Source organism: Solanum tuberosum, unplaced genomic scaffold (assembly GCF_000226075.1).
Source record: "Solanum tuberosum cultivar DM 1-3 516 R44 unplaced genomic scaffold, SolTub_3.0 scf00665, whole genome shotgun sequence".
NCBI classification, from domain to species: domain Eukaryota; kingdom Viridiplantae; phylum Streptophyta; class Magnoliopsida; order Solanales; family Solanaceae; genus Solanum; species Solanum tuberosum.
In genome coordinates this window covers 94966-105918 of record NW_006239579.1, presented here as the reverse complement: position 1 = coordinate 105918, position 10953 = coordinate 94966, and the positions used below count along the sequence as shown (strand labels likewise).

Sequence of the window (10953 nt, the reverse complement as noted above, 5' to 3'; positions counted from 1 at the left end):
AAACTTGGAATGAAGTGGAGAAGTTTTGTATGGAAAAGACTATTAATTAATTAAATATTCTCTATTTGTTAGACGGTGAATGGTGATGGTATATATGTGGTAATTTTTTTAATAAGAAATATATAAGTTCTAAATCGCAAAATTGAAGAGTATTTTCCCTTTTATATGTAGCATTCTTACCATGGTGAATTGTGTTATTCGCGGGTTTGGTAGAACCTAGAGTTTCAAAGTCGAATTACACTAATCGCCAAGAAGTAAGGGAGGAGGAAGTAAGTTGTTTACAAAGCTTTGTTTCCCAACCCCACCCTATAGTTGTAATACTCAAACTTGTTGCTACTTGATTCAAAATGTAACCATTGGTCCCTCACTTTCTCTGTTTCCGCAATCATAACCACTTGTCATTTCGATTACTTCATCCATAGTGACTTGAATCAGACAAACATTTCATAACTCCAACTTCTGCTTAGGACCCCACTACGTTTAAATTCTGAATCCGCTATTGCTTAGATAAAAAGTTAAGACGGACTAGATTTGGGTGAGGGAAGAGTACAGTGCAAGGAAAAAACAATTAATTGTAAATGTTGGCATTACTGCAACCACCAAAACATAAGACTTATACAAAGATCCTCATTCCACAAATAAGAACAAGGGGAATACATAGTGATACTGCGAAGAATTGTAGTGATATCTAAGACTGCAAAAAGTTTCCTATTCATATAGGGTGGCAAGGTGCAGTGATTGTCAACATGAAACTGCAAACGCGTTAGCTACAACCAAGAAACTAGCAGTACTTATTCGATGTATTGTCAAGCGCAGACAATGTCAACCAGCCCAGGTATGAGATCAGCACCTCAAGCAATGTACTTGTATGTGTTCGTGTTCTCCAGGTCTCTTTCCAAGTAGTCTCGAGTGATAAGATCTTCGATCCTCTTTTTGATTGCTTTGACATCAGGCTACATAGGTAACAATTCAAGAATCAGACTGAGATAAAGCTAGTAAATGTAATGTCCAATGTGGAGGTACTTATTTCAAATTTGGATTTTGGGGCATTACCAAACGAAGCTACAACAACATAAGTGGGGTCTGGAAAAGGTAGGATGTAAGCAGACCTTATCTCTACCTTTGTGGGGGCAGAGAGGTTGTTTCTGATAGACCCCCCCGGCTCAGAAAAAGCAGGAAAGTAAAAGAAAGAAAACGAGACAACAAAATAACAATGTACAAAACAATTGTAGCAACAGATATTAATACAGATTAGAGAAAAAGTAACTATGCAATACCTATATTATACTACTAGAAGTACGAGAATACTCGACAACCTACTATGTTTAGATATCCAAAGTGGTTGAAAAATTGTGGTTACCTTGAACATTTTGCTCAACTGCTCAACACACTCCAAAATTAGCTGTTGATGAGTTAGAACTTTCTTGGCTTTCATTATACGCACCAGACAGGCATCAATTGCATAACGTCTATCCTTGCCGACTTCCTCAACCATTTTCTTCCTATCGTCAACAGGAGGCAAAGGGACCTGAAAGGTACAAACAAGTCGTGTTGCTAAAGTAAAAGTTCCCAAGTATACCTTCATAAAAAAAACATCATTGTGGAGTAACGTGTGAAGTTCTCAAGTATCTATACCCGAATCCTCCTCATTTTGTCAGTGAACTGGGAGTTGAACTCAAAATGATCAGTTGATGAAACAGTTCTACCGCTAGGCTCCTTGTTAAGAATTTTGTACTTGGCACATGACACAGATGCCAGCACTCTGACCAAGTCATCATCAGCCAAATTTAACTCAGTCTTGATGTCAGAGTAACTCCATTTATCAGAAGCATTAAACAGTAATAGTGCAGCAGCCTGAAAAGAGGAAAAAATGTTAATCCAACAGCATATTTGCAATAGAAATACTTGACAAATCGATCACCTGGTAAGTTCCCAGAATCAATTCAATAGTTTTCTGTTCAAACTTTCCGTTAAGGTTACATTGTCCCAATGAGAATATCCATGTTAATTTCCTGTGTTTCGTTTTTTTCTGATAGAATTCCTTGAAGGACTCCACACCCTTTGCCTGAGACAAATGAATGACAAAACCAAAGAGCTCAGAAAAAATAAGAACAACATAACAAAGTGGGATCTTGAGAGGGTAGTGTATGTTGACCTTATCCCTGCCTCAGAGATAAAGAGGTTGTTTCCGATAGACCCTTGGATCAAGAAAAAACAGTCCAAAAAGAAGTAATGGAAGTGAAAGCATAACAAAGCATTTTGGGTCGTAACTACATCTAAACAATACGATAATTGAAGTACAAGAAACAATATATAGTAACAGATATTGAAGGACAAGAAACCACAGGAGGGATACTACGACTACTAGTATGGATGGATAGCAAGAGAAGCACATCTTACCATTTCCACAGGGAGATTCAGATCACACGATTTATAACTAGGCCAGAATCCAGTTGTAAGAACAGTGACAGTCATATCGATTCCAGGATTTGTTGCAGGGTTGTTGCTGATATATTCCTGAAAGTGGGTCTGATTTTCTTTCACCAATGACAAATCTGTCACCTGTTTTGCATTTCCAACCAACCGTTTTTTAGATATCTCAAAGGACGAGAAGAGACAAAAACTTTAGAAGTCCATTAAACTATCCTAACCATTCCCTCCATCTTGGATGTAAACTGTCCACCACACTGCTGCTTTAGCTTTGATAAGATAAGCCTTTCATGTTCTTCATTGGCACTTCTATCAAAAAGCAATCGGCGAGAAAGCTTCTTCCTATCATTCATTAAGACAATTAGCATACCAAATGGTTAAACATGTAACAATCAACTCAAATGATTTTGTTAAAAGAACTGCTGGCAGTAGATTCAAACCTGTAGAACTCAGCAAACACATCTTTGTCGCTGATGTACGTAACAAGCTTGACCACCTACACAAAAAGTAAACCATTTTGACGGTGTTAGAGCAAGAATATGAAGTTTTGACCACCAAAATGAAGAGGGATGTAAATTTTGTGCATACCTTATCCAATGTATCCTCAATAACATCGTCACTGAGTTGTTCACTCCCACCTTTCTTAAGGGTATTATCACAATAAGAAGCAAGGAGCTCCGCAGTTGAAGAGCCGGCAACACTTTTGTTACAGAAGACCTCAAATGCCTCTTTCAGAGCCTATGAAAGTCAAGAGTTTATACATCAGCGAGTAGGGGAATGAGTGAAGACGATGCTTGAGTTCTTCTATATTCACACTTTTCCTTGTAAGAGTCACATTTATCCTTGTGGAGCTCATATGTATACTTTACCATATCACATCTAACAATTTTCTTTACATGGTATCAGAGTTAGGTACATCCCAATTTATGATTTATGATGTTGGACCCCCCATATTAAATTGTCCACGCTCCAGATGCCCATTCCTAGGCGTGAGGTCGGGTGTTAAGTCCCACATCGGTGGGATGAGAAGAATTTTAACTCCTTACATGCACTTAGACAATCCTCCACCTCAAGAGTTAGATTCAAGATCCATTTCTTTACAATAACATCTCAAGTAATACATCATAAGATCAACACACAATGGTTAACAACTGGAATACCTTGTGAAAGATAGAGTTATCAGCAAAACAGCCTTTCACATACACCATATACTTGTCATGCAGATCAAATGCCTTCTTGACAAAGTCCTGAGGGAAGAGATGGGTCCATCATTGAACCAACTAACAATTACATAAAATGGACCTCTATTCACAATATAGCAGATAGTATTTTACCTGCTCCTGTGAACCACCCGAGCTTTCGGTCTGTAGAAGAACATACATATCATCATTTACAAATTACAACACCAATAAACTACAATGCAAAACAAAATTACTTGGAAACCATAAGCATAGCCAGTCGCAAAACCAACTTCAGATATATGTTACTTATTTTGCAAAAGCTTTTTACTCCACTCAGATTCTAGTTTCTTGGGAACTTTGAAAGTTTTCTAAGATTGGGATGCTGATACATATCTACCTTGTCCTTGTCTTGTTACAGTTTATACAAAAACATCTCTCATAGTGTTCAAATGAGGCATTATTTTTTTCCTGAAGCTTAAAAAACTTTATCGAAGAAGAGGAGCTAATGGAAGCTAATCGTAAAGTCAACATACAACATTGTCAAGTAAAGCACAAGTTTTGGTTATTGGATATCAAACCTTGTTATTTGCTACATCTGCAGCCTGTTGCACTACGACCATGCCTTCAGCAGCTACGTGCTGCAAATATGTACCATCAGAAATTGCACGGTCCCAAATCGGAACAAAAAGAAGAAAAGCAAAATCTTGAAGTGGTGGTTGCTCATCATATGGTATGGATGATTAAACTACCTGCTTAAAAATCTCTGCTACTAGTTCTATCCCTTTAGGAATTTTGTGGAATAGATTATACATTCGAGTCAAATCCTCAACCTGTGATGGGAGAAAGGAGGAATAAGAAAAAGCAAAACTGCCTCAAATACAATGTAAGATCCATAAAAACAATTAAGCACATAATGTTCTACAGAAAAAAAGTAAAGAAAAAGGGGGTGGGGGTTTAATACCTTCTCATCTTTAAGCAAAGCTCGGCATCCAGAATCCTCCTTCTCAAGCAACTGATTGGTATATGTAATCAATACCTGATTTTGCATTTTCTGCAGCAAAAATGTTGGTCTCAGCTTTGAAAAAAATAAATCCAACCAAAGAAATATAATCAACTGACTCTTTCTGAGTAAAAACTAAAACATTATATTTGTGCGTTTGGTTCAAGAAAGATAAGGTTCCATAAGTAATAGAACAGTTAATACTTGACAAAGAGGTACAACTTCTCGAAACACTAGACACATCCGCTCTTCCCTCTCCCAACAGTAAAGAACATTCTTTTTTTTTTTTATAACCGTGGTTGTCCGGGAATAAAGAACATTCAAAAAAGAAGGTTCTGTAAAACAAAATCCTTACCTGTTACCAAGGGGAAACATATACAATCAAGTACACAACATCAATAACCTGACAAAACTCCACAAAAGTAACCCCTTCATTCTTCCCTTCTTTAGGTTCTAGAGAACATAGAAATTTTATCAAGCATCAGTTATAGTACCAGTGCACAGTCTTGCTGTCCGTTCATATTATTAGTCGTACTATTGCTCCTATAGTTTCTTATCCTTCAATCTTGTTACTATATGTTGTTCATATTGTTTCGTTATAGTTTTTATTTTGTTACTATCTGTTGTTTTTGTTGTTATCTGTTATTTCTTGTACTCCTGTTACTTCTTTTTCTAGGACTACTTTGGACTGTTTTTCCTTGAGCTGAGGGTCTATCGGAAACAGCCTCTCTCTGAGTTAGGGGTAAGGTCTGCGTCCACTCTACCCTCCCCAGACCCCACTTTGTGAGACTACTTTGGGTATGTTGTTGTTGTTATAGTACAAGATATAACAGTGTATCTTCGTAACACATTCATTTGTAAATGAGAACCTTTTCAGGCTTTATGTGTATCTATATGTCATAATGTATGGCGAGATGGAAGATGCTACTAGCTATCGCATGACATAACACAGATATAATTGTGAAACTCCAAAACTGACCTCAAGAAGTTTTGTCTCAGTGCTAGAGTGCAGATAATGAGACACTCTATCCTTCTCCTTTTGCAAGCACTCCTCTGCCTGTGTCAGCAAAGAACGGGCGTTAGAACCTATTCTAGTATAAAAATGGAATACAAGAGCAATTCTCGAGGTGAAAGAGTTGTGAAAATCATTTCTACCTTTAGCATATACTCTGGACAAGAATCTTCAACAATCCAGGTTGAAGCTTTTCGAGAATAATGACAGGCAGAATCTCGAAGCATTGCCTCTTCAAAGTCATTAACGTAATAATCCATCCTTCCCTTTCCCATATCAATATACAAATCTATCACATTCTTCAGTAATACTCTGTCGATTTTCTCACCCTCACGTTCCTGATCAATCTGATACAAAACGATACTTCAATAAGCCTCATATCTAGCAGATAGAATCCGAACACATTGAGTCTAACAGAAAAAAAAAATGAAAAAAGAAACACTTACCAGTGCTATGACAGCATCTGTAACTCTACCTTTCACATCATGATAAACCTATTATCAACAAACACAACGATATAAAGAGACTTTATCATAATAGTAACTCAGAGAAGACAAATACAGTAAAGAAAAATTAAACAGCAGAATAATCATTCCAAAAGCTAACCAGATCTCGGAAGCAACTCAAACCAACTTCATTAAGTGCAGGGACTTCAGCTCGTTTGATAAAAAACTTGTCAAGATAACGGAAAAACTTTAAAAGCCATTTGACCATAAGTTTATGAGATGCCCATCTTTTCTCAAGCTCCTTCAACAAGAATTCATCATGCTTCTTATTCAGAGAAGGCAAAACCTAATGGAGCAAATGGAGACTGGTTACTATTTCGAACAGCATCACAAAACAATGAGATTGAGATAGCGAAATGTTCTTACAATAGTAATGATGTAATCTTCAACTGCTTCTTTGTACTTATCGTACAGTTGCTCAGAGTAATCATGAGGTGCTTTCTGAGTACACATGTTATAGATAGTGCTATGCTTCAAATTAAGGAGAAACATGTTCGACAAATAGAAGTGATAATCGAAAAGGACTAACTAAGAAAGAAAACATGCAGTCTAAGCTCAAGGAATGCCAAGGATACGTGTAGAGCATCACGTACTCGTCTGAGGTGAATGACTCCGGCTCTCCTTCTATGATTATCTTTAACTTATTAAGTCCCTTTTGAACACACTCCATTCCTTCCTCCAACTCGATAGTCTTCTCCTCCGTCTCCTCCATCTTGGAAAATTCTTGTTAATACGATCTAATATAACAATTAGAAACCACAAATAAAAAGACATTTCATACTAAAAGAAATGCATCAAGTCTGGCTGATTAATGTTATATAGTAGTTGTAGGAACATGCAAAAAGCTATTACAATGATCAAATTACAAATACATATTGATATAAAACATCTAAACAACAACAACAACAAAAAAACAGTTTTTAGAACATCAATTCAATTTTAAATCCTAGATCCGCCTCTGTTATTCGAGTAAATGTTAAACCAAAACAAGTTCAATTTCGACTCAAACCAATATAAATATCACAAACATTTCAACAACAATTAGATTCTGAACTCGTAATTTCAAAAGTAGAGTGAGTTTAGTTCTAATAAAAACTTCAAATCCTAAATCCGCTTATGATATTCAAGTAGTTTTTAAAGCAAAACGAGTTCACTTTCGACATCAGACCATATATATAAAAATAATGACTGAAATTTTCAACAAATATCAGATCCCAAACTCATATAATTGCAGAAGTACAGTAAGTTCAATTCTAATAAAAACTTCAAATCCTAAATTCGCCTCTGTTATTCGAGTAATTGTTAAACCAAAACGAATTCAACCAAACCCAGTAGTACTTTCGACTCAGACCATTTATATAAAATATAACATTAGCATTTCAATAAAATAATAGATTCTGAACTCGTAATTTCAAAAGTAGAGTGAATTCAGTTCTAATAAAAACTTCATATCCTAGATCCGCCTATGATATTCAGCTAATTGTTAAAGCAAAATGATGACTGTATATAAAAATAATCACTAAACTTTCAACAAATATGAGATTCTGATCTCGTAATTTCAAAAGAACAGTGAGTTCAATTCTAATAAAAACTTCAAATTGTAGATCCGCTTGTCGTAACTGTTTATAAAAGAAGCAGCAAAATGAGTTCAATTAGAGAGCGAAAATCGTACTGGACCGAATGCTAACTTGAGCAAATGTGAATGGATTTTTTCAAACTTACGAAAAATGGTGATCGATTGAAGAAAGCAAATGGAGATAAATAAAACATGAATGCGTGGAATTCGGTTGTATTTTGGTTGAAATTGTAAGAAAAAAGCCTAAAAATCGCATCGTCAAAAAGTAGCAACATGAAGACCCAAAAATGGCGCTACAAGATGTGGAATTCCTTCTATTTCTTTTCTTGTCAATTTTTATTTAAACTTCACATACTAACCAACTTAACTGTAATGCTTATTTTCCTTTCAAGGGAAAATGACAAATATACCCTTCAACTTCGCTTGGGATTTAATTTTAAACACAGTTAATATTACTAATCTATTTATATTTTTCAAAAATTTTATAGTAGTTGTTAAAACATTGATGTAATGTCTTCACTATCATAAATTTCTTTTAACTATATTATAGTTTGTTTTAATGAGAATATAGTGAGAAAAATGGTCTGGTAAAAAATACCTCTGAACTAAACACAAACGTTCTACATGGCAAATTGTGTGAGATACGTGTCTACATTCTCTTTATGATAGTTTAAGTGCTTACTTGTACACATTACACGTTAAATATTATGCCCAACTTTAAAATCACCACGGCCAAAATTGTAAATGCTCCTTCAGATTAACTAGAAATCAAAAAACACTGAATATAATTTCAAACAGGAAAGGTTTATCAATGTTTGAACAAAGCAAATGAAGGCTTTTAAATTATGGCAATATCAAAAGCAGCAAAATTAGCTACAGTATAGCACCAGAACCTAATGCAAGGTAAATAATTAAAACAAGTTACAATGAGGGTGAACAATTCGCAAACAATGTAGACAATATCATATCACAAATTGTGATTAAAAGCAGAAAAAAACTACTTCACAGTAAGGCGAAATTCGATTTCTTTCATCATTGGAACTGTTTACGAGTTTGAGCTGGAAGGCCACTACCTTGCTCACTGCTGGCAGCAAAATCAATTCGGTCTATAAATACTTTGATAACCTCCCACCAGCATAGATACCAGGTAACTTTGTCCACTGCTCTCATTTTTTCTTATCTACTCTCTTGTCGTTCCTCCCTCTCTTTCTAAACTCTCGATTTTCAGAAGGGTACTGCTTCTTGATTAATAGATTACACATAGCTCTTTTCACTGCTTCTGCAGCTGCGGATAGTGCATCTTTCTCAATGAACGAACTCCCCTGCAACGTTTGAAGGAGCTGTTCACTACCTGGTAAATCTTTATCTTCTAAGACACGTGCCTCCTGCTCAACAGAGTCCTGGTTGCTCTCGCAGAAACCATTGAGAACCTTCACACGAGCCAAAGGTGCTGAATCAGAAGTACATAGACTTGATGCACCCATGACCATCCACAATTGATTTGATGAAGAGGCAGCTGCTAAGCTTGTGGGAATAAAAGTCTCCCCAGGAATTGGAACCACCTGGAATTTACATCCAAGGGAAAAGGTTAAACAAATACAAAAAAAATGGGTAGCCCAGTGCACTAAAGCTCCCGTGATGTGCGGGGTTCAGGGAAGGGCAAGACCACAAGGGTCTACGCAGCCTTACCCTGCATTTCTGCAAGAGGCTGTTCCCACGGCTTGAACCCGTGGCCTAAGTCACATGACAACAACTTCACCAGTTATTCCAAGGCTTCCCTTCCTTCAGAATTAAATAGATTTTTGTGATTCAGAGATGGTGGTAAAGGAACCTACTCTTGCAACATGGAGAGATTTAGCTGAAAGGTTGCAACTCAAAAGCATGACGCCTGCTAAGCTACAGTGCAACGGAGAAAGGTATTATGATTCAAGAACAAATTAATAGAGCTCTTTAAAGGATGAAAAGGTAACATGTTGGCATAACGAGAGACTTACCTCTGAAGAGCCACCGCGATTAGTGATCCACCAGGAGTGGCACAGAGATCAGTGACAGCCAGCAACCTGTCATCTATTCCTTCTTTTGACTGTAATAGTCCTGTCTTCACAATTGCAGAGAAAATTAAGAACTAAGCTAAACATGAAAGCTTTAATGCAGTTCTTGTTTCAACACAAGAAACGTAGAGGAAAAAAGGAAATGGAACAAAGAAAGATCGATCGCTTCACGCCCTATTTCACAATCACCACATGCTTATGGATTGAAAATCAGCCAAATCAAATCACTAAAGATTTATTTTCTAGCAAGAGATTCAATCAGCCAATTGGTTATTGTGATGGAGAGAGAAAACCAAATTAAATCTATCAAGTATCTCACTCCAAAAGAGATGAAGCTACCTCTCCAACATGACAGGTATCGAGAAGAGAACCACAAGTGAAGTCCCACAAGCGTACCTGGAAAAAAGAAAAAAAAAAAAGAGCAACGGTTGCATGATATTATAACTCCTTATAGAATATGCCTCAAAGTAGATAAAAAAATGAAAATGAAATAAAATGCTCATATAATTCTTAAGTAATTAATTTCATTTAACTAGACACTTAAAAAAAGTATTTGTCGTTTACGTTGCCAATTTTGTTTAGTATCGAACTCAAGGGTGTGGCCTAGGAGTCACTGGTCAATGAAGTTGGAGGAGAATCATGAAAACTCAGGTTTAAATTTCAGCAGACACACACAAAAAAAAAAGAAAAAAAAAAGGGTGATTTCCTCCCATCTGCCAAAGCTTTGGTGGGCAGTTACACAATTGAATAATCGAGGTGCATGCAAGTTGGCCGAATACCATCATAAAAAAGATCGATTTTAGTTTCTTAGTTGCTAGGTCACCGGCTAGTGTTAAATAGAGAGGATCAATAGCCAAATGCAGAGGATGACATTTGTTATCTTTTCCAAATTGAGCCTTAAAAGGCGCAAAAAGGTGATTTGAGTTAAAAAAAATTTAGCTCATTTTAAAAATTTACTCACAGTTGAATCACCACCTCCCGAAAGCAAATACCACTGCTGGGAATCCTGGCTGCAGATGAAGGCAAGGCAGGAAACAAACCTGACAATTGAGACATAATAAATGAGCCATGACCATGATACCAGTAAGCATTGTCAAAACTAGAATTTCTTCCTGTGGAAATGCATGCCGAAGTTCAAAACTCAACAAAATATTTTCATCTATCTTTTATTTTCTTCTTCTTTTTTTTTTGGGGGGG

General features: G+C 36.4%; 2 protein-coding genes across 3 annotated transcripts in view; both read right to left on the bottom strand.

The window, feature by feature from the left end:
* Window positions 1-606: 606 nt before the first annotated feature.
* LOC102591661 (cullin-1) lies at window positions 607-6855 on the bottom strand. The gene is made up of 19 exons (XM_006366610.2): window positions 6705-6855; window positions 6496-6595; window positions 6230-6415; window positions 6070-6117; window positions 5767-5970; window positions 5591-5668; window positions 4573-4662; window positions 4361-4441; window positions 4190-4249; window positions 3765-3794; window positions 3591-3677; window positions 3019-3168; window positions 2871-2926; window positions 2652-2772; window positions 2401-2562; window positions 1922-2065; window positions 1636-1854; window positions 1361-1528; window positions 607-953 (listed from the first exon to the last, which is right to left on the bottom strand). Exons 1-19 carry the CDS (start codon window positions 6839-6841, stop codon window positions 852-854), a joined length of 2223 nt encoding a protein of 740 aa, XP_006366672.1. The 5' UTR covers window positions 6842-6855; the 3' UTR covers window positions 607-851.
* A 1664-nt stretch (window positions 6856-8519) lies between these two features.
* The window catches only part of LOC102591334 (tRNA (guanine-N(7)-)-methyltransferase non-catalytic subunit wdr4), a 5767-nt gene continuing 3333 nt past the window's right edge, over window positions 8520-10953 (bottom strand). For both annotated transcript variants that reach the window (XM_006366609.2, XM_015304995.1), the window contains exons 6-10: window positions 10718-10796; window positions 10096-10152; window positions 9700-9803; window positions 9541-9601; window positions 8520-9267 (exon numbers count right to left, since the gene is read on the bottom strand). In XM_006366609.2, coding sequence (XP_006366671.1) covers window positions 8872-9267; window positions 9541-9601; window positions 9700-9803; window positions 10096-10152; window positions 10718-10796 — 697 coding nt within the window. In that variant the 3' untranslated portion in view covers window positions 8520-8871. The remainder of the gene's footprint in view (window positions 9268-9540; window positions 9602-9699; window positions 9804-10095; window positions 10153-10717; window positions 10797-10953) is intronic.

Excerpts from the sequence above, each read along its gene's own strand:
- LOC102591661 (XM_006366610.2), bottom strand. The coding sequence starts at position 6,841 with ATGGAGGAGACGGAGGAGAAGACTATCGAGTTGGAGGAAGGAATGGAG. Across the intron at positions 2,563-2,651 it reads CATCCAAGATGGAGGGAATG|GTGACAGATTTGTCATTGGT; the intron begins GTTAGGATAGTT and ends AATGCAAAACAG. Across the intron at positions 1,529-1,635 it reads ACAAAATGAGGAGGATTCGG|GTCCCTTTGCCTCCTGTTGA; the intron begins GTATAGATACTT and ends TGTACCTTTCAG.